A 21,497-nucleotide genomic window follows, 5' to 3' on the forward strand; every position below is an offset into this window, starting at 1 on the left:
ATTCTCAGTAATCGCACAGCTGCATTATGTTGTTGAGCAGCGTGAATCTTAGTGTGGCGCTGTTCCAACACAGAAAAAGAGAATAATGCACATAGTTTGCAGGACTGGAGGGGGATATTGAAGTGCCTTGCTTCTGTTGGGAAGTGGAGCTTTACATGCCTGGAGCTGTTGTCCTTCTACCCTGTTCCCTCAGTGAAAAACAATGGAATGAAATCCACGGTCTCCACCCAGGCTCAGGCCAGATTCTCCGCTCCCTGAGGTCCAGCTCTGACCTGTGACCCCTACGTAGGACATAAGTCTTGCATGGGAAATGGCTGGGTGAACCAAGGTCCGCCTGTTCTCTAGGAGCTGTTCAAGAAGCTGCTGCCCCATCAGTGCCTGGGCTCCGTCTGGTCCAAGCACAACAAGCCTGGCAGTGAGCACCTGGCACCCACAGTCCGGGCCACTGTCGCCCAGTTCAACGGTGTGGCCAAGTGTGTCATCACCACCTGCCTTGGCAACCCAAGCATGACAGCCCGGGACAGGGCCATGGTGGTGGAGCACTGGATCAAGGTGGCCAAGGTATGCAACGGGAAGCCCAGCTGAGGTGCTCTCCTGAGTCTCGGGCACTGCTCTTCCCTTGATCAGGTCTCAGAGTGGAAGGCCCTGGTCTTTGCCCTAGGGACTGTGCAGTCCCTAGGCTCTTTGGTCCAGGGGCATGCTGACCTCGCCTTGTGTGGCCCTATGCTGGGATGCTCCGTTTCTGCCTGGCTCCTTCCTTGGAGTGAGGTAAAATCCTCCTCCTCCTCTGGGCCTCACGTGTGCCCTCCGGCAGGTCCCTGGACAGCGGCTTCCTCCAGCAGGAGCGCCTTCCCCTGAGGGGGACTGAAACTTGAGAGCCAATCAGGTGCTGGCTCCTCACATGACAGCCCATTCTCTTCCCTCCCCAGGCCTGTCAAACCCTGAGGAACTACTCCTCCTTACATGCCATCCTCTCGGCTCTGCAGAGTGTCTCCATTCACCGCCTCGAGAACACGTGGGGGAAGGTTTCCAGGTGAGTAGGCCTCTCTCCATGGAGGGACCAGGATGGATGAGGGAGCTCCCAGAGGCTTGTCCTCTTCCCCCTCAGGCAGCTTGGACCTTCTGGGAGGCGGCAAACCCCGACCACAGGACCTGGGCTGGTGGGTGCGTCTCTCAGCCTCCCTGGTGAGGAGGTCACCATGCCTCCCGCTTTAGAAATCAGTTTTGCCAAATGTCCCACACGGGGCTGAGCTGCATTAAATCTCTTCACGTGTTTCCTTGACAGCCACTAAGCTCTCTGCCCATTTGAACCCCAAATTGACCCAAACAGTGTTTCTCAATGAATATGGGAAGGGAGGCCCAGGACGAGCCACATGTGAGCTCCCTCCCATGTCCTACAAAGACCTTAGTGCTCAGAGGATCCCAGAAGTAACCCTCAACCAGGCAGGTTGACACTTTGGGGTTCTCAAAGAAAAGGCACTCGCACTCAACCCTGCCACATTATTCGTCCATTGATCGTGCCTCCCTTGCCTCTCTTCAGGAAGCCATTGAGGATCTTTCAAAAGCTGTGCAGCAAGGACACCGCACAGGGCAGGAACCTACTCATCAAGGTAGCCTGGAAGGTGCAAGCCTGGAAAGAGAGGAGGGGTGGGAGGGAACAGGGTCCTGCGAGGATGAAGTCGGGAATGGTCTGAAGCATTCCTTGGGGAGGGGAAGCCTTTGGCATGAATGTGGTGACAGCCTAGGTGAGGATGCCGTTGGCAGTGAGGGGGCAAGCAGGTGGTGTCCAAGCAGACTCCCTAGCCTTGACACCCTCTCTCTTAGTGTCGAGAGCTGCTCCACGCGGTCACCTGGGATGGGCCAGGAGGCTGGAGCTTTTTCAGGGGAGGGTCCTTGTGGGCAACAGAGAACAGTGACTCATCCCACTCTCCCCCTTAGGACACAGGGTGTCGTGCCCTTCCTTGGCACTTTCCTCACCAAGTTGCTGATGTTGGATACCGCAGTGGAGGTCTATCTGGAGGTGGGTGAGCCTGAAGATTGTGGGGGATGGACCAGAATCTGGACCTGTGGGAATAGAGCACCCCTGTAATGAGCCCTGAGCTCTCAGGACTCGGCAAACCTACCCTGATGACAGCCTCAGAGCTGCGCCTGTGAGGTCGGAGTCTCTTGCCCATCTCAGCGATGAGTGAGGCGAGACTGCAGTTAGGACATGGCTCCCGGTGCCGAAGACTGGTGAAGCAGCAGAGCTTCCTGAAGGCAAAGCTGCATGAGGTCTGTCTGAGTGGACCTCAGCTTCCCCCGGTGAGTTTGCCCGTGGGGGGAGAATGAAGTCAGGACCCTCCACGTCAGCAAGCACCTCCGTAGCCGCAGCAGCCCCTTCCTGCCTGAGGCTTCGGCCTCTCCTACTGTCTTCTGAGAGGGTGGTGCTGCAGGGTCCCGACCTGTAGCCAGTCCATCTGGCCCATGTCCTCCTTTCTCTGGACCCCAGAGCCTGGCCTAGATCCCAGGCCCACTATCTGTGTATGCACGGCCCCCTCACGGGTCCTGGCCATGGTGCAGCATGAGAAGGGATGGGAATCAAGTGCTCCTAAGAACCAGGGGCCTCATTCTGATGGACTTTGTCTGCATTCCAGGGGAATGAGATCAACCACTACAAAAGAAATAAGGTGAGCATATGTGGCGCTTCCCGCAGGGAAGGGTAGGGAGTGGGCCTCAGAGATGTCCCTGGGAAGAACATTGCTTGGCTCCATCCCCTCCACCTCACATTTCCTGGGACCCCTTGAGAAGAAAGCAGTGCAAGTCCCATCCCGTTAGGAGATGGGGACAGAGCATGGCATCCAGGAGGACTTCCCGGAGGAGGGGCTACTGATACTCACCTCTGAGAACAGGTGGAGACCGGATGAATCTGCAGGGAGGAGGATGGCCATGTGTGCCAGGACCTGGGATGGGTCCCCGGTCCCGCTGCTCAACCCTCACCAGACCCTGCAGCTCCCCGCCCCCCCAGGCTCCCTATACATCCTGTGCTTCTCTCTCTGCTCAGGAATACCAAGTCATGACGGACATCATGCTGCTCCAGGTGGCTGCCGAGAATTACACCCTAGAGCCCGAGGATCCTTTTTGGGCCTGGTTCCAGGCTATGGAGCCGCTCAGCGAGGCTGAGAGGTGAGGCCCATCAGGAGCTGGGTCGGTGAGGTTCGGGGTGGACTCTTTCTGCTGGCCACTCCTGGGATCCTCCTTCCCTGGGCAGCCTCTGGCCTTGTTGCCGGGGTGCCAGACTCCAGCTGTGGGCAAACACTGGCAGAGACTCTTGAATGGAAGCTCCTGGGCAACTCACAGGTGTCCCTCTGTCCTTAGCTACACCCTGTCCTGCCAGCTGGAGCCCCGGTCCTAGCTGGTCAGCAGCACTCAAGAAGGAGAAGAACTGGCCGCAGTCAACCTCAGGGCTGTGCAAGTGTCCAGTGGCCCTCCAGGGATTCCTCAGCAGCTGCATATGGGCAGTCCTTGCGCCTTATTTACTCCACACCCCTTCCCCCCATCTATTTCCTTATGTAGGGGGCACCATTTAGTTGATTTAAATAGTACCGTGATAGATTTGCATGTTAGGAGAGTAAAGCCCTTGTTTTGTTTTAGAGCCCAGGTGTGTGGTTTGGGTCTTTTACTTCCTGCAGTAATGGAAAACTTGCACAGACTCTCATATTCGTTCCTGACCTAGGAAATCTTCCAGAGTCATCAGCTACTGTATGTGGGAGGAAGGAGAAGTGCCAGCCTTTCTCCCTAGCCACTGGAGGGCACCCCGAAATCCCCCTTACTCAGAGCACGGGTCCATTTCATTCAATGAATTTGGGCAAACAGCAGAGACAGCCCCTCAGAACTCCTGAGATTTAGAGGTTGCAGGGACTTTCCCAGGAATAGCAACAACCACTGAAAGTGGGAGTCTTTAAGACTTCTCTGCCCCAGAACTCCTTCCTGCCCCAGGACTGGGGTTGCCTTTCTCCACTCTAAGGCCAGGAAGACTGTGTCCTGCTTCTTCCGTTGAGATGCTTTTTTGGTTTAGTGTTTGGTTTTGTATTGCCCCCGTATTTGGAACTTGTCGTATTGTAGTTCAATCTCTGGAACTGCATCAGCACCTAGTGGGGAAAAACACGGAAGGAGATCAAATCCTGCATGTGAAGGGGACAAAGCCAGAGGAAGATAATTTGCAGATGGACTCAGGGCAGGCACGACTTTCCAGCCTCAGTCTCCCCGTTGGCCGTTTACCAAGTTTGGAATCTTTCTGGGATTCTTGTCAATGATCTCTGGATTCCCTTTCCTGCTTGTTTTGTGTGTTGGGAAAAGATGGGAGGGGTACTTTAAAGGGCACACCTGAGCCTGGTTCCATGAACATCTATGCTGACCTAGGAGCCAGGATTTCCAGCCTTCGTGCATCTCCTTATGCAGTTCTTCTGAAGCAGCAGTTCCCTCCAGGCCCCAGGCTCTGGGTCAGATGCACAATAGCTACTGTTCCCTGGCTGGCATCTGATGGATCAGGGACGGGCTCTTTCTTGCCAGGATAATGGGCCATATCCTTGACCAGAGAAACCCCACACTCTCCTTGCTGTCCGTCATGACTTTTAGGTCCATGTTTTCTGAAGTCCATCATCTCTATTTCTTTTATAATAATTTTTTTTATTATGTTAGTCAGCATACAGTACTTCCCTAGTTTTTGATGTAAAGTTCCATGACTCATTACTTGCGTCTAACACCCAGTGCACCATGCAATAGGTGCCCTCCTTAATACCCAACACCAGCCTATCCCAATCCCCCACTCCCCTCCTCTCTGAAGCCCTCAGTTTGTTTCCCAGTGTCCATAGTCTCTTGTGGTTCATTCCCCCTTCTGTTTACCCCCCCTTCTTCCCTTTCTTCTCCTACTGATCTTCCTACTTCTTATGTTCCATAAATGAGTGAAACCATATGATAATTTTCCTTCTCTGTTTGACTTGACTTAGCATTATCTCCTCCAGTCCCGTCTATGTTGCAGCAAATGTTGAGAAATCGTTCTTTTTGATGGCTGAGTAATATTCCATTGTCACTAATATTCAACAGTTTACACACTCAGTCTCAGTTTGCACACTTACACTGACTTGTCCGAAATTAGGTACTCAGCCTGAGCCCCCAGACCTACTGGGTCCCCTGCGCATTGAAAGTGAGCAGATGAGAAGCATCTCGCATGCAACTGGTTGCCAAAACAAAGCAGGGGTACGAATACTTCTATCAGACAAAACAGAATATAAAAAAAAAAAAAGAGAGTAGTGAGTCACAAAGAAGGACACTGTGTCCCAATCATGGAGACAATGCAACAAGAAGATAGAACAATTTTAAATTTTTAGACACCCAGCATAGGAGGACCCAAATACGTAAAACAGTTAATAACAAAAAGCAGGCAACTAATTGACTGTAATACAATACAGTAGGGGATCTAACACCCCCCTTCTATTAATGGACACATGATCCAAACTGAAAATCAACAAGGAAACAGTGGCTTTGGGTGATGCACTGGTTTTAACAGACGCATGCAGAACATTCCATCCTCCAACAGCACATACTCATTCCTTTCGATTGCACATGGAACGTCCTCCAGAGCAGATCACATATTAGGCTACCGAACAAGTCTCTACTAATTCAAAAAGATGGAAGTCATGGCATACATCTTTTCTGACCACAATGGTATGGACTAGAAATCAACCACAAGAGAAAAACCTGGAAAGACCATGAACACAAGGAGGTGAAAGAACACGCTCCCGAGAAATGAGTGGGTCAACCAGGAATTCAAAATAGGAAAAAAAATTACATGGAATCCAAGAACAATGACAAGACAAGCGTCCCAAAACTTTGGGATACAACAAAAGTGAATCTTAGAGGACCGGTTACAGCAATACAGGCCAGCTCCAAAAGCAAGAACAATCTCCCATCCCATCACCTGACACAAAGGGATCTAGCATAAGAACAGCAGAGAGCTCTAGAGCAGGGGATCAGCCTTGGTGCGTTGGAGCTCTTGCTGTTGGGCCCATGCATAGCTTCCGTCCTTGCTCAATTTCCCAGCAGGTATGGTGTTCTTTCCTTTCCTGCACAACAACTCCCACCATGTCCACTGGGGAATCAACCCTTTATGGAATTCTAGAATGCTAGAAACTGCCAAAAAGGCCCAGGAAACAACCGTGCCTTCCCCATTTGGTATATCAAGGTGCCGATTAGCTTTCTCTTTGGGGAACATTCAACAGTGGTTTTTGAGACATTGTCTTAGGCCTGGATCCCCTGGGGATCTCGTGAAAATACAGATTCTGATTCAGTAACACTGGGAGGGACCTGAGACTCTGCATTTCCAACATGCCCTCTGCGGATGCTGAGGCCACTTGTCCACGGACCACCCTGACAAACGGCGCCAGCAGGCCATTTGACCAAAGTTATCTGTTTCACCACTGAAAACAGAATTTTCAGCAACAGTTTGGCCGCAACGAGGAGGCCTTTTTATTGTCAGGAAGATAAACAGCCAGGGCAGGGCTTTGTCCACACCTGCAGGCCTCTCCTCCTCTTCTCTTCCAGGGCATATGGAGGCAGGATGGAAGGAGGTCAATAGTTTAGGAGCTTCTTTAGGTCAGTGGGTTTTCTTTCCTGTGCCCTCCTGTATCTCTGCGATGTGTGCAGAGCACAAAGTCCTTCCAAGAGGGATGGCCGAGGCTGAAAGGGGGTTAGGTGGGAGCCTGAGCTCCTGAGTCAGCCCTGGCACGTGGGCAGAGGCAGGCGCTAGGGGCCACTCTGTGTGTGGTGCACGGGCTCCCTCGCAAGTCCCCATGAACGGGCCAGAGGAGCTTCAGAGAGGACGGGCAGAAGACCCAATATTGCTCCAGGCGACAGAGGAGGGAAAAGACTGAGGTTGGTTCATGGCTGAATGGGCTTGGATGTGGCTGCAGGATGGAAAGTGGCTGCAGATATACTACAGCCCCGTTCAGGGTAGTCTTGATAGAATGCAGCGACGGGAAATTCTTTCGAGCATTTCAAAATTCTTTCAATTCTTTCAGGTGGTATGGAAAGAAAAGCAGCCTGAGGAAAGAATATACATTGGCTCGTGGCAGTGGTAGATGATTTGGCTCGTTGGTCAGGGACTGGGAGGAAGAAGATTTATGACAATTAGTCGTGGGGAACAGACATGTAGGTGGACCCATGGGAGTGGGCACCAGGTATGATGATCTTTGCATCACACATTGACATCCGCCCAAGCGCATTCAACCTGGAAAAGGCACTAAGCAGCCGAGTACATCTTGGCCACTTGATATCCATTCTAGCCTCTCACATTGCCCATCCCAGTGCTAGCATAACGGGCTCAGGAATGGACATGGTGACAAGGATGGAAGGCAGGGCCCCAAGACCTTCCCATTTCTTCTTTCAGCAACTATGCTCTGAGCGCTCAGCCTGTGCCAGGTGAGTTGGTGCGCCCCAGTGCAGTCTGCAAATGGCCAAGTTGTTTCTGCTGTTCTGATGGAGAACACCTTGAAAGCAAGATGTGTGAAAGAACAGAGCAGGTATTATACTCCAGTTACCAGCACAGTGTAGTAGGGAGGGCTAGGGAGTCACAGGAGAGGAGGGTCTGGAAGGCCTCCACATGGTGACATCTGCTGGTAGCAGATTGACAAGAGGGAGCAAGAGCTGCACACCTCTGGGAACAGTGTGTCAGGGAGAGGGCACCGCTGGGGCCAAATCTCTCAGACAGAAACTAGTTTGACCAGAGAAGATTCGGAAAGTGGCCAGAGTGGCTGGTGGAGGCTGGGAGGTGAGAACAAGAGATGGCAGTGGATGGGAGGGCCAGGTGCCGAAGCCTGGTCGACTGAGTTAGCTATCTGTTTGTCTCTGAGAACACTACTAGAAAGCTTAGCACTTCTGAAGCGTGATATTTCCTAGCTCCCAATTCGGGGGGGCCTGGAATCTCCGCACAGTTGAGACTGGGTGTTTCTGCCCCCAGGTCTCTGTGTGATGCAATCTGCGCCTCACCCGAGGCCCAACTATGGTAAGATTTGCTCCCAAGTCACTGATGTGACTAATGTCAGGATTTAGCTCAGACTCAACAAAGTGGGTTTAAGCGAAATCCTGAATTTGAGTTCTTTTCTGCCTATTAGCCTGGGCACTCCCTAGGTTCCTTCCTCTGTGGGCCTTTATGTAGGGCAGTTCTAAACACCAGTGCTTGCTTCCCCAGTGCAGGGATACAGGAAAGAAAGGAAGGGAACAGAAGAGAGTAACAGGAAAGTGACAATGTTCTGTCATATTCTCTTGGTCAGAAACCTATTAGCAACCAGGCAGTGGATAGACAGGGAGGTATATAGCACGGGTGGGGATCCCTGGGAGCCACTGTGGAGTCAACGTGGTGGTATAGTCAGCACATTTCATCCAGACCATGAAACGGAGGTAAGCTTTAAAGTCGATGTGTGTTATGTTAACATGGGTTTGACTCCTGTGTGGCACTTAAGAGACAAAAAGAAAGAACAAAGAGAAAACAAACAAAAAACCAGTCTCAAATGTAGAGCACAGACTAGGGATGGCCAGGTGGGGGGATGGGTGAAATAGGTCATGGGGATTAAGAGTACACTTATGGTGCTGAGCACTGAGTAATGTACAGAACTATTGAGTCCCTGCTGTTCACCTGAAAGGAATATAACACTGTCTGTCAACTATAGTGTACTTTCAAACCTTAAGAAAAATCGGTCCTATGAGATCTAAGCTTAGAATACGCAGAGTTTCCTCATGAGGTCTCATCGGGCTGAACGTCAATCCACACGAAAGGTAAATGAAAATGTCCAAAGACAAAAGGACAGTCTGTTTCTATGGAAAGGCCAGGGCCCACCTCTGTGTTCACGTAAAAGGTAACGTCCTATGCTACTGGCAGTTGGAGCAGAGTTTCACTCAAGTCCTATTGGAGCGATGCTCCTCTGGTGTTCTCATTCTACTTGGTTGTGTGTCTTCACGAAGTAATTGAAATAACGATTCCTAACCTTTGTCTCGTGGATGAAGCAATATTCGACTATGGGTAGCCATCGAACGTTTGGAGCGGGAACAACTTTCGGAAAATATTTAGCATTCGTATCTCTCATCGTATTACAGATAAGGAAGCTGAAGCCCAACAAGGGCACCCGGGGAACAATAACACAGAGGAGGTTCTCCTGACACCTGGTTCAGGGTCCTAACTCATTGAGGAAGTGTGAAGAACGCCCAACCCCCCAGGGTCAATGGACATATCATTTGAACGTGTCATTTTTAAAGAAAAGTGAAATGCGGTCAAACATGGAAAGACAGAAAATAACATCCTTTTAAAGAAAATCCACTATGATCCTCTACACTGTTTCTTACGTTCCACATATGAGTGAAAACTGATGATAATCATAGGGGAAAGGAGGGAAAACTGACCGGGAAGCCATCAGAGACGGAGCAAAACCATGAGGGGCTCTTAAGCACAGAGAACAACTGAGGGTGGCTGGAGGGGAGCTGGGTGGGGGGATGGGGCAATTGGGTGAGGAGCATAAAGGAGGGCACGTGATGTGATGAGCACTGAGTGGTATATGCAACTGATGAGTTATTCAACACTACATCTGAAATAAGGATGGACTGTATGTCGGCTAATCGAATTTCAATAAAAAAATAACGGAAATCCAAGGTTCTGTGTTTTCTTGTTTTCAATACGAAAAATACCGGATGATTTCTTTTCTTCCCACAAGCAATGAAGGGAGCTAGCCTATTCAAGGTGAGGCAGTTTTCAGGGCATGCTGCCTTTTTCATTTCAACCCTAAAGAGACTTTCAAACATGCTTTCAGTTCCAGGCCTCTTGCCCTTCGAGTCCATTCCGAGCACCCTTGACAGGGTGGCAAAAACTTTGTTTCTTCAAGGTGGGTCACCTCAAGCAGGTAACATCTGTACTTGCCACAGAGTTACTACAGGTGTGCACCCTCCATCACTTACAAGTGCCTCTCGACAAGATTTCCTCACAGGCGGCATGAATACTGGTGGCTGATGGTTTTCTCTTTGATGACATTGATCCCATTTTTTCACTTGCACGATGACTGGGAGTCGGCTCTCGGTCTCATTCCTGGTGGTGATACAGCTCTCCAGCTCCCCCTCAAACATGTCCATCTCCTCTCTCCCAGAGAGGAACATGCAGAACTTAGGGACCATGAACTGGGAACACAGAGCAAACATATAAAGGTCTTGCCTGACTTCAGCTCAGCATAGGAGGGACATACTGTTCCCCTTTGGTTTGACCCCAGTGTAATTTAGTACTCTAACCTTCTTTGCCATGGACTCCAGACAGTGGCTCACCAAGATGGGAGGGATACGGAGTTCCTTGCAGACACGCCCACACACCACGTTCATCACCTTCTAGCATGTAAGACTATGTCCCTCATCTGATTAAGAAACTCTTCAAACGTTAATGGATCAGAGTGCAATGAAAGTCTAACTTGGAAGAAGGGCTGAGCTCGGGGATCCGTCCAGTCATATGTCTCACTGCTCCCATCATCCACATAGGTGCTGCACAAAATGGACAAGGTCCCATTTCCAGTACACAGCTCATGCTGGCCCATCATACATATTCCTATCCTCTTGCGATCACATAGAGTCATGACCCCATCATCATGCCAGTGCTTCTCCAGTTCATGCTGCTCTCTTACTCCACTAATGAACCTTTTTCATCTCGGAAGTGCAGCCCAATAATATTCATTTTCATAGCTTCACAAAATAGGATTTGGCCGTGCTTTAATGCATATGACCTGCAAGGCACAGGATATAAAAGAAAAATAAATTCACGTACAGGACATTCAGAATACTTACAATCTTTGTGACTTTAAAGACATTAGCAATGAAGTAAAAACACAATCCACATGATGGGAGACCATATTTGCAAACTGTCTATCTGGCAGGGGCTCAATATCCAGAATGAATAGAGATCACATGAACTCAACAACAGACAACAAAATGAATGCAATGCGTGAATGTGCAAATTGGGAATAGGCATATCCTCAAAGATGTGCACGTGAAAAGAAATTTGAAAAGATACATCACTATTGTTAAGGGAAATGCAAATTATAAAAAGCAACGAGATACCATTTTACATCCTTTAAGATGACTCTTCCAAAAAAAAAAAAAAAGCAATCAGAAGGGAAAAAAAGAGCAAGTGTTGGCCAAGATGTGGAGAAGATGGAAGCCTTATTCAATGTGTGTGGTAGGAATGTTTAACAGCATAGTTGTGAAATCAGTATGGTAGTTTCAAAAAAATGAAAATTAGACTTACTATGTGTTCCAGTAACTCCACTTCTGGGGTGTATACCCAAATTAATTGACAGCATGGTCTTGAAGACATATCTGAACACACATTTTCATGGCATCATTATTCATAATAGCTAAACCATGAAAGCAATCCAAGTATCTGTCGAGGGAGGAACAGATGTTGTATGTACACATATTGGAATAGCATTCATTCTTCAAAGTGGAAGAAGACATTGACATATGCCACAACATGGGTGAACCTGGAGGATATTATGCTAAGTAGATGAGTATTCATGAAAAGACACACTTTGACTTCACTCTTAGGACCTACCTAGAGTAAATTGCCAAAGACAGTAGAATGGTGTTGCCAAGGGCTGGAAGTAGGCGGTCATTGGAAGTTTCTGATTCATGGTATAGAGTTTGAGTTTTACAAGATACAATGAGATGTGAAGCTGGGTTACAGGGAGGTTGTTCAAACATATTAATGCATGGAACACACTTAGAATGTACTCCATGAACTTAATGGACTTAACGACATGAAAATAAATGTAAACTGCAAATACGGAGAAACGAACTCGGGACAATTTCGTCTAGCCATTTATATCCTTTCGTTTAGGTCCTATCTCAGACATTTTGCTTCAGCCATTTTCCATGAGGCGACTTTGATCAAACAAAATGTTCTCATTCTGTGCCCACTTGGAAGCTTACAATCAGAATTTTCCAAAACATGAACAGTTTTTTCAAAAGTTACTATCTGAGGTCACTTATTAAGACTTTCTATTCTTTGACAAATTGTTAAATGGAACAACATTTTAAAATTCTATTTCATCTGCTTTAATTTTAATTCACTGATTTTCAATTTCAGAATCGACTTTCTATGCCAATGGCTTGAAGATTTTAACCCCTAGGATAACCTACTGGCTTTCGGTTCTGCTGTTTTCAGTTTTGTTTACGTGACATTCTTTTTACCACGTCCAATTTCCTGATGCTCTCTATGAATATTAAAATATTTTTTTGCTCCAGTTGTTTTGATACATTTGACATACAGAACTGTGTATGTTGAAGATACCTGGCGTAATGATGTTCCTTTCGTATACTGTGAAACGATCGCCAGAATAAATTTAGTCCGCCGCCATCATCATCTCTAGAGATACAAAAATGAAGTTAAAAGAAAAGAAAGAGAGGTTTTTCTTTGTGATGAGAACTCTCAGAACTTGCTCTTTTCACACCTCTCCAATACACCATAGAGCAGTAATGAACTGTAGTCCTGGGGTGTACTGTAAATCCCTATTCCTTATTGATCTGAAACTGGAATTTGTACCTTTTGCCATTCACTCAATTCCTGTACCCCCTCTGCCCTCTGCTTCTGGTTACTTCAATCTGATCTCTTTTTCTGAGTTAGTCTTCCTCCTTTTCTCTTCTTTGTCTCAGATTCCACAGAGAAGGGAAAAATAGAGATCCTGCTCCTTTGCTCTGTGACTCTGCAAAGGCACTGCGTTGAGGACCCCCGAGAAAAGGCATGGCTTTCTTTGCTGGTGTGCCTGCGTGGAGCTGTGCCACCAGAGCTGGAGAACTGGGTGCAGGGCGCTTCCTTGTCCATGGTACCTGGTGAGTTCTGCTGGAGGAACTGGAGCAGGAAGAGTCAGGCAGAGGCCATTGTGGTTGTCGCCCCTGCCCAGAAACAGCTTGAAAGTTTTAGTAGCATTCTGCAGTCTAGGTGCTTAAGAGGGGAGGTGGGCTCCAAGATCTTCTCAATTGTTCATTGAGTAACTACACACTGAGCACTGCCCTATGCCAGGTATCTTGCTGGGCCCATGCGCGGAGCTGAAATTACCTAGGGCTCCTTTGCTTTAGGAGCTCCCAGTCTACACATGGACCAAAGCTCCAAAGAGAACGCACGTGAAAGAAAAGAGCAAGCGCTCTGTAGTAGGAATGAAGTGTACTACGGAGGAAGGCTGGGGAGTCATTGCATGGAAAGATATGAAAGGCCTCACTGAAGCTGAGGTTGCTGAGAACAGATTGACCAAAGGGAGCTAGGCCTGCACACGTCAGGGAGCAGCGTTTCAGGAAGAAGTGACTTGTGCTGCAGACACTCAATAACAGAAGCCAGTTTGGCCAGAGGAGTGAAAAAGGCAGCCAGGGTGGCTGCAGGGACACTAGCAGGAGAGCAGAGGGGAGGGAGGAAGGCAGGGACAGATGCTGAGGCCTGGGAGACTGTTACTTATCTAGAGTTGCCCCGGGACTGCATTGCCCTGATACCCTGCATGTGCAGGTGCATCGCTTTAATTTCTAACAGTATTTGTGGGTGAAGAATGCGGGCCCAAATTAGCATGGTTCCCCAGGCTCAAGGTGTGTCAGTGGCTGCGGCTGTGACCAGGGCCATACTGGAAGAGGATTTTGTCATAAGTTGGCTCACGTGACTCGGGATGCCATCTGGACTCAGAAGCTGAGTTCCTGTGTGTCTTTTGGCCTTGGCACTGCCTCCGTTCTCTATCCTGTGAGCCTCTGTAGATGGCAGCTCAAAACATCAGTGCTTGGTTCTGGTTCAGAGAGAGAGAAGAAGAAGGGAAAGGGAAGGAGTGAGTAGTGGAACATGATGGAAAGTAACTAGGGAGTGAGAAACTCTTTGCATGACATGTAGAGAAGCTCTAGGCATGGTACTTGATCACGTTGAATATGTCCTGTGGGTCAAAAGCCAGTCACTGACCACTTAGCAGTTACAGTCTGATGCCTATACCACAGGTCAGGATCCCTGGGAGCCATGGTGAAAGCCACTCCCCTCATAGACCCAAACGAGGTAACGGGGTCTCGTTCTTCATATAACGGGAAACAATTGCATGGTTTTACTACAGAGGATGACAATGCCTGCATCTTCTTGCTTTTCCAGGCCATCATGGTGCCCACCTTAAAATGAGGCCAAGAGGGAAAGTGACAGTTGCAGTATTACAGGGCTGGAACCCAGGCCTCTTCTGAGCGGCCCTCCATGCCAAGTCCCACCCCTTCTTGTAATTCTTCCATCTTGAAAATTGTGCCTCAGATACACAGGGGACCACCCCACACATGTAATAAATACTCTTATCCACAGACACCCGAGGATGTCCCAAGGAAGTAGATTCTAGCCTGATCCACACACTGCAGGCTGGGAAAGTGGGGACTACGTGAGAGACACAATGACATAGGACACACAAGTGCGCAAAGAAACACAGAACGTAAGGTCTGAATTCAGCTCTGCCTCCTGAAGCTTCAGACACTAGTTCCATTTCCAGAGAGTGGTGGCTATGGCCTTTTTGGCTCATTGTGTCCAGTTAAGGAGATGACATGGGGGAGAAAGCTAAGGAGTCAACTGCCAAGAAGGGGCTCTGGATAGGTCTGACTGAACACATGGTCCCAGGGATTAGAATCTTGAAAGAGTGACCTCACTTCCTCTGTGATAGGCCCCAACTGAACTTAGAACTCTGGTAACCGGGCACCCAGATTCAAAAGACAACCTGCTCTCCAGCTCACTTGAGTGGAGACGTTCGAGAGAACAGGATGTTCTCTTGCTGCCTTCCTCCCTTCAGGGTCTCTGGGCCCAGGCAAGCCCAGAGAGAGAGACTTTCAAATAATTGTAGACGTCGGCTCAGCCCGCTTTTCCGAGCCCTCTGGACATGTGGCAGGAGACACCAACAGGTAACACGAGGCAGCTCAGGGCAGCCCACTGGAGAGCAGGCAACAACTGTGATGTCACCTCAGCAGGCCCACACCTCTTGCCCCTCATTATGTGTGTCCCTGTGTGTGTGTTGGGGTGGGGGGCTGGTTGTCTATGTGTAGAGAAGGGGACAGAGGATGTGGGACACACCCTTCCTGGGCAGAAGGAAGCTGCCAGGTGTTGGAAGCCTGGCCCATCTTTCATGTTCACACCCCAGGTCATAGCAGGCGGGATGAGAAGCTGAGCACTGGGGACCAAGCTCAACTACCTCGATGTTAATCACGAGCTCTAGAGTTTCATCCGGCTACGTCCTTGCTCGATGTCTTTTCAGCTGCCCCTCTTTGCCTCAACTGGAGAGCAGGGTTTCTAATGCGGGTGGCCCCTTGTGGCAATGTCCCGGGAGGACACTAATGTCTCTTGACCCCATGTCTATGGGGCACTGCATTTTCAGAGCTGCACCCAGGAGGTCATCGAAGAGCTGGTCTGGGACTTCAACTACAACGCCCTAGACAAGTGGCAGGTGCACCAGGCCACCCAGGATCAGTGCCGCTCTGAGGTGAGAATGGGAAGAGGGTTCCACGCACCCAGGGCCCCCACACAAATATGGGGACAAACCTGGGGCCCTCCCATGGTGTTTCCACATGAGTGCCCCGCAGGCCCAACCACAAAGTCATCCCAGTATCCACACCTCCACCACCAGCTGTGGGAGAAGGTAGGAAGACACTCTTCACATAGGTAGGAATGGTAGAGAATAGTGTTCATGTTTTTTGCAGTTTGGGGCGTGGGTTATTCTGTTTCATTCTGTTTTGTGTGACTTTTCCCACAGCCATGAGTGTCTTTGCATTTTGCTACTGTTTTGAGTATTTTCTTGACTCACCCCAGCCATCCTGTGTAGAACCCAGCTCCACTGTCCTTGGAGAACGTGTCCAAGGCCTTATGAATCCTCACCCCACACAGGGTGATTGAACATAAAAGGAACGGTGGGATGAAGCCATTCTATATGTTCCTCTGTAACGTATCACCTCTCAGAACACATCGACTCATTGTATGTCCCCCGGGTCACAAGCTGTGTCCTCATATGTCTTTTTGTACCTCCGTATGGGAGGTTGTCTGCCACCGTGATTCAGCCTTTCAAGCACGGATTGGGTGCAAGGCCTCTGATGCCTCCTGGCCCAGGTAGTGGACTCTGTCTTTTCAGAGTTCAATCCAGGCCGTCTTTGAGGAGCTGCTTGCTCCAAAGGCTCAGCTACTCCATCTCCCTTGACAAGCAGCAGGTGCCTCGGCCCACAACAGCATCCAATGCTGGTCTGGGGTGAGAACAGGTCCAGATTGATGTCCAATCTCAGGACCCACAGATGATCACGGCAAGGCCAGAACCCACACTAGAAACAACCGGCTCCCCTGGGGCCTGCCGAGGAAGGTGGATTTCCCCTGAACCTTTCTCCCCACCTTAGGAACAGAGCAGGCCGCAGCAGCCTAGGGAAATGCCATGCATTCCATGCTCTGGACAGTTCTCAGGCCCAACGTCTATGATCTCGAGCAGCGTTGGAGATGCTAAGCCTGTGCTTTCTCCTGTCTGCAGTAGGGATGTTGACTGATGACTCAAAGGCATACAGTTCTTAATAAAGCCTATTCAGAGAGAGAAAGGCTGTGGTGGCTCAGCTAACAAGATGTGTTGAAGTGACCAATGCTTTCTCATTTCACCCCTAAAGGCAATTGTACTTTCAAGCCTAGAGCCTTTTTCTGGGTGGGCCCTCAAGTCCCTTTTCTTGCACAAGTTCCCGAAGGGATGGGACTCTCTGGTCTGAGCACCAGACCCTGATCATCCTGGTGGTTCGTGGTGTTGAAGCTGACTCCATTGCCCCCCACACCCCCCTTCTCTACCTGGTGGGAAAAGGAATCATCCCTGTCTCTGGATGAGGCCCAGACGATGCTGAGGCTCCGAGAAGGCACAATGGAGCGTTTCGTACAGTCCCTGGTGCCATCCTTCCCAGATGGGAGCATCTCAACCACCTCAACGATCTTCTGCATGTACGAGATGTTCACTTCAGCCACACAGGTCCTGGGCCAGCAGTTCAATCGGTGAGTGCCCACCCCATGCACAGCACAGGGTGAGCCTCCCATCTACTGGGTGTACATCTCGGGAATGGCCCTACCCCTCTCTGACCTTCCCTTTCCTCTTCTGAAAACTGGGGTGGTTAAGAGGATGAACCTCATACAGTTACTGTAGGAAATCATGGGAGGAAACATGGCACGGGCTACTCTGGTGCTTGGCTCTGTAGAAAGGGCTCCTGGACGTGCTGGGCATCTTCTTGCTTAATAGTTCTCTCTCTCTGGTCAAGAAGCTCTCAAGTGCAACCCTCACAGGCCAGTGGCCCTTCTGGGTTGACGAAAGGAAATGCAAAGCAGGCAGTTTCCCCATGTGCAAAGGACTTCTGAGATTCCATCTAGATGGTTCTGGTAGTTGTCCTTTGTGTGAGCAGCTCAGGGGCACACTGGGAGCAGGCAGACCAGCCCACGGGCCACTCAGGATTTGGAAAGTGCGGGCTGGGAAGTAGTCATTCAAGAATGTATATTAAGCACCTAGGAATGTGAATGGACAGAGGAGATACAGTGTCTGGGTCTCAGTTCTAGTCAGAGGGTCAGATAGGCACTCTGCACACCCTAAGCATGCATGTCCAATGGTTGTTAGATGTGATATCTTCGTAGCCTCCTCTAGCTTTGAAAGGATCCACCAAGAGCTGGATCATAGGACAGATGAAATGATCAAGTAAAACTGGGACAGGGGTTTGGGTCCAGAAGCAGGGCTGGCTGCCTCCACAGAGCAGGGTGGGGGACTACAGGGGTGGTGGCTGGGGAGGGATTTGCCGAACCAGGGATCTCACCGATCTCTTGATTTCCAGTGGGTGGGCTTCATCTGGGGGGCTTCATGTGAAGAAGCAAATGAGTCAAAGAAGGCTGTGGAGGGGGTCCCGGGCCCTCTGGGCGGCAGAGCACAGTCTGGGCTCAGTGGGTGCCTGAAACACCCATCCCTTTGACGGCCCCAACTTGCTCTGCCTGCCCCTCCCTGCTGACCACCCCAACCGGGGCCAAGAACCGAGGGTGTGCTGAGCCGACCACTCACAAATCTGCCTCCAACCTGAGCCTTGATACTGGTGTGCATGGAGGATAGAATAGACCAGGCCCATGGCCAGGTAGAGGAGAGGAGAAGTGGAAAAACCAGACTCATTCAGGTTTTCAGGAGGACCAGGCCTCCCAATACGAGGGCAGCTAGAGAGGGGTTGGAAGGGGGCTGGGGCCATCCTCTGGGACCCATACAGAAAGAACGGTGCTGTGGGAGTAGCATGTGCAATGCAAGGCCAGGCCTCTGACTCTGCTCCACATATGACTCTCCCCAGCACCCTGTCTCCCATCTTGGGTACCTGGCCTGAACAGAATTTGCAGGCTATCTATCAGTCCCTGGGCTGTGACCGTGTCGAGATCAAGGTGGCCTATGTGCATGGGGCCATGGTTCTGAAGTGGCATGCCTGGGACCTGACAAACCATGTCCCCCTTCTCCTGATGCAGCGGGAACTTCTGGCGCTCACTGAGGCAGAGGTGGAGGGTAAGGGGGATGGCAAGCTGGGAAGGCTAACTGGGATGCGGTTCATGGGCTGGGTATTCCTTTCAAGGCCATGGGGTCTGTCCTGGTTTTGCAAAGGCATCCGGAAAGTCAGTGATGTGGATGAACCTTTCTCTGTCTCCTGCCCCAGTGCCAGCTCCAGGGCTCCTTCCAGCGGCAGAGCCAGGAACAGGGCCTCCTATAGAGCTAGAGGCGACCCCAGCTCTGTGTCAACTGTCACCTGTGGTGTCAGAGCCAGCCTCCCCTCCGTCAGCTGTTCCAGAACTGCAACCCGTGCTCCCATCTTCTGCATGTGTGCCGGGTGCTGAGCAGCAGTCAGCTGGACCACCCTTTTTGCTAGAAAGTTTCACTCAGGCAACAGCCACAGAGCCCACCGCGGCCCCAGAGGCTTCCTGCCACCGCTGTGTCACCCCAAAGAACCAGCTGGGTGAGGAGAAGCCCGACCTCCTGGACTTCCCTCCCAGGCTGGTGGCAGAGCAGCTCACGTATATGGATGCGGTGAGCAGCTGGGCTCTCAGGGTGGGCCAGGGGCAGGCCTTCCTTCTGCTCTCACCTGCCCCACACCTGCCTTTCCCTGATGTGGACTCCTATGGTCTGGGACCAAATCTCAGCTCCACCACTTCCCAACCCTGTCAACCCATCAAGGTGCTTAGCCCCAAGCTTTCACTGTCCAGCTGCGGACTGTAGCGAGAGACCCTGATAAGCACTGATACGGAGGTACTAGGGAGAAGAAATGAGCCAGAATGGAGAGACCAATGGGCAGGCCCTGGTCCCGTGGGTGGAGGAGGGCAGCTCCCTGTGTTCAGTCAAGTCCATGGGTCACCCACTCATGTGCCTTGGAGGATGAGTACCCTCAGCGTTGATTAGGCATCTGATGTGTCCATGAGGACAGGGCAGACGGAAAAACATGTGGTTGCAGCTCCCGTGTGAGAATGTGCATCTGAAAGGGGGGAAGGACCAGGGGGATGACCAGTTGGAGGGGAGGGGAAGAAGCCCCCTTGGGTTGGACCACCTTGCAGTGCCACCTGGAGCTGGGAGTTCCTGAGCATGATCAGGGTGCCAATGCCCTCCTTCCTTCCCTTGCTCTGTTTGCTCCTGGGTCATTGTGTACTGGGTTCCCTCAGGGAAAAACAGTGGAATGAAATCCACGGTCTCCAACCAGGCTCAGGCCAGATTCTCAGCTCCCTGAGGTCCAGCTCTGACCTGTGACCCCTACGTAGGACATGAGTCTTGCATGGGAAATGGCTGGGTGAACCAAGGTCCGCCTGTTCTCTAGGAGCTGTTCAAGAAGCTGCTGCCCCATCAGTGCCTGGGCTCCGTCTGGTCCAAGCGCAACAAGCCTGGCAATGAGCACCTGGCACCCACAGTCCGGGCCACTGTCGCCCAGTTCAACGGTGTGGCCAAGTGTGTCATCACCACCTGCCTTGGCAACCCAAGCATGACAGCCCGGGACAGGGCCATGGTGGTGGAGCACTGGATCAAGGTGGCCAAGGTATGCAACGGGAAGCCCAGCCGAGGTGCTCTCCTGAGTCTCGGGCACTGCTCTTCCCTTGATCAGGTCTCAGGGAGGAAGGCCCTGGTCTTTGCCCTAGGGACTGTGCAGTCCCTAGGCTCTTTGGTCCAGGGGCATGCTGACCTCGCCTTGCATGGCCCCATGCTGGGATGCTCCGTTTCTGCCTGGCTCCTTCCTTGGAGTGAGGTAAAATCTTCCTCCTCCTCTGGGCCTCACGTGTGCCCTTCGGCAGGTCCCTGGACAGCGGCTTCCTCCAGCAGGAGCACTTTCCCCTGAGGGGGACTGAAGCTTGAGAGCCAATCAGGTGCCGGCTCCCCAAGTGACAGCCCATTCTCTTCCCTCCCCAGGCCTGTCAAACCCTGAGGAACTACTCGTCCTTACGTGCCATCCTCTCGGCTCTGCAGAGTGTCTCCATTCACCGCCTCGAGAACACGTGGGGGAAGGTTTCCAGGTGAGTAGGCCTCTCTCCATGGAGGGACCAGGATGGACGAGGGAGCTCCCAGAGGCTTGTCCTCTTCCCCCTCAGGCAGCTTGGACCTTCTGGGAGGCGGCAAACCCCGACCACAGGACCTGGGCTGGTGGGTGCGTCTCTCAGCCTCCCTGGTGAGGAGGTCACCATGCCTCCCGCTTTAGAAATCAGTTTTGCCAAATGTCCCACACGGGGCTGAGCTGCATTAAATCTCTTCACGTGTTTCCTTGACAGCCACTAAGTTCTCTGCCCATTTGAACCCCAAATTGACCCAAACAGTGTTTCTCAATGAATATGGGAAGGGAGGCCCAGGACGAGCCACATGAGAGCTCCCTCCCATGTCCTACAAAGACCTTAGTGCTCAGAGGATCCCAGAAGTAACCCTCAACCAGGCAGGTTGACACTCTGGGGTTCTCAAAGAAAAGGCACTCGCACTCAACCCTGCCACATTATTCGTCCATTGATCGTGCCTCCCTTGCCTCTCTTCAGGAAGCCATTGAGGATCTTTCAAAAGCTGTGCAGCAAGGACACCGCACAGGGCAGGAACCTGCTCATCAAGGTAGCCTGGAAGGTGCAGGTCTGGAAAGAGAGGAGGGGTGGGAGGGAACAGGGTCCTGAGTGGATGAAGTCAGGAATGGTCTGAAGCATTCCTTGGGGAGGGGAAGCCTTTGTCATGAATGTGGCGACAGCCTAGGTGAGGATGCCGTTGGCGGCGAGGGGGCAAGCAGGTGGTGTCCAAGCAGACTCCCTAGCCTAGACACCCTCTCTCTCTGTGTCGACAGCTGGTCCAGGTGGGGGCCTTTACAAACCTGGAGAGCCCAGAGGACAGACCTGTGCTCAGTGATGGGGTTGGGCTGGGTTGAGGGCCACAACAATGATGAGAGTAATAGGACCCTGAGTCCTCAGGAGACCATGGGAGATAGGT

At 51.1% G+C, this 21,497-nt stretch overlaps 2 protein-coding genes across 2 annotated transcripts in view; one reads left to right on the forward strand and one right to left on the reverse strand.

Moving 5' to 3' along the window:
• The window catches only part of LOC125281384 (dual oxidase 1-like), a 280,501-nt gene that overhangs the window by 229,017 nt on the left and 29,987 nt on the right, over window positions 1-21,497 (reverse strand).
• On the forward strand, window positions 346-15,671 carry LOC130543838 (ral-GDS-related protein-like). Its single transcript, XM_057312840.1, has 7 exons — window positions 346-561; window positions 930-1,033; window positions 1,541-1,610; window positions 1,939-2,301; window positions 2,634-2,666; window positions 3,041-3,162; window positions 15,420-15,671. Exons 4-7 carry the CDS (start codon window positions 2,182-2,184, stop codon window positions 15,475-15,477), a joined length of 333 nt encoding a protein of 110 aa, XP_057168823.1. The 5' UTR covers window positions 346-561; window positions 930-1,033; window positions 1,541-1,610; window positions 1,939-2,181; the 3' UTR covers window positions 15,478-15,671.

This window comes from Ursus arctos, unplaced genomic scaffold (assembly GCF_023065955.2).
Source record: "Ursus arctos isolate Adak ecotype North America unplaced genomic scaffold, UrsArc2.0 scaffold_16, whole genome shotgun sequence".
Lineage (NCBI taxonomy): Eukaryota > Metazoa > Chordata > Mammalia > Carnivora > Ursidae > Ursus > Ursus arctos.

Excerpts from the sequence above, each read along its gene's own strand:
- LOC130543838 (XM_057312840.1), top strand. The coding sequence starts at position 2,182 with ATGAGTGAGGCGAGACTGCAGTTAGGACATGGCTCCCGGTGCCGAAGA. Across the intron at positions 2,302-2,633 it reads GTGGACCTCAGCTTCCCCCG|GGGAATGAGATCAACCACTA; the intron begins GTGAGTTTGCCC and ends TCTGCATTCCAG. Across the intron at positions 3,163-15,419 it reads CCGCTCAGCGAGGCTGAGAG|AGCTGCACCCAGGAGGTCAT; the intron begins GTGAGGCCCATC and ends CTGCATTTTCAG.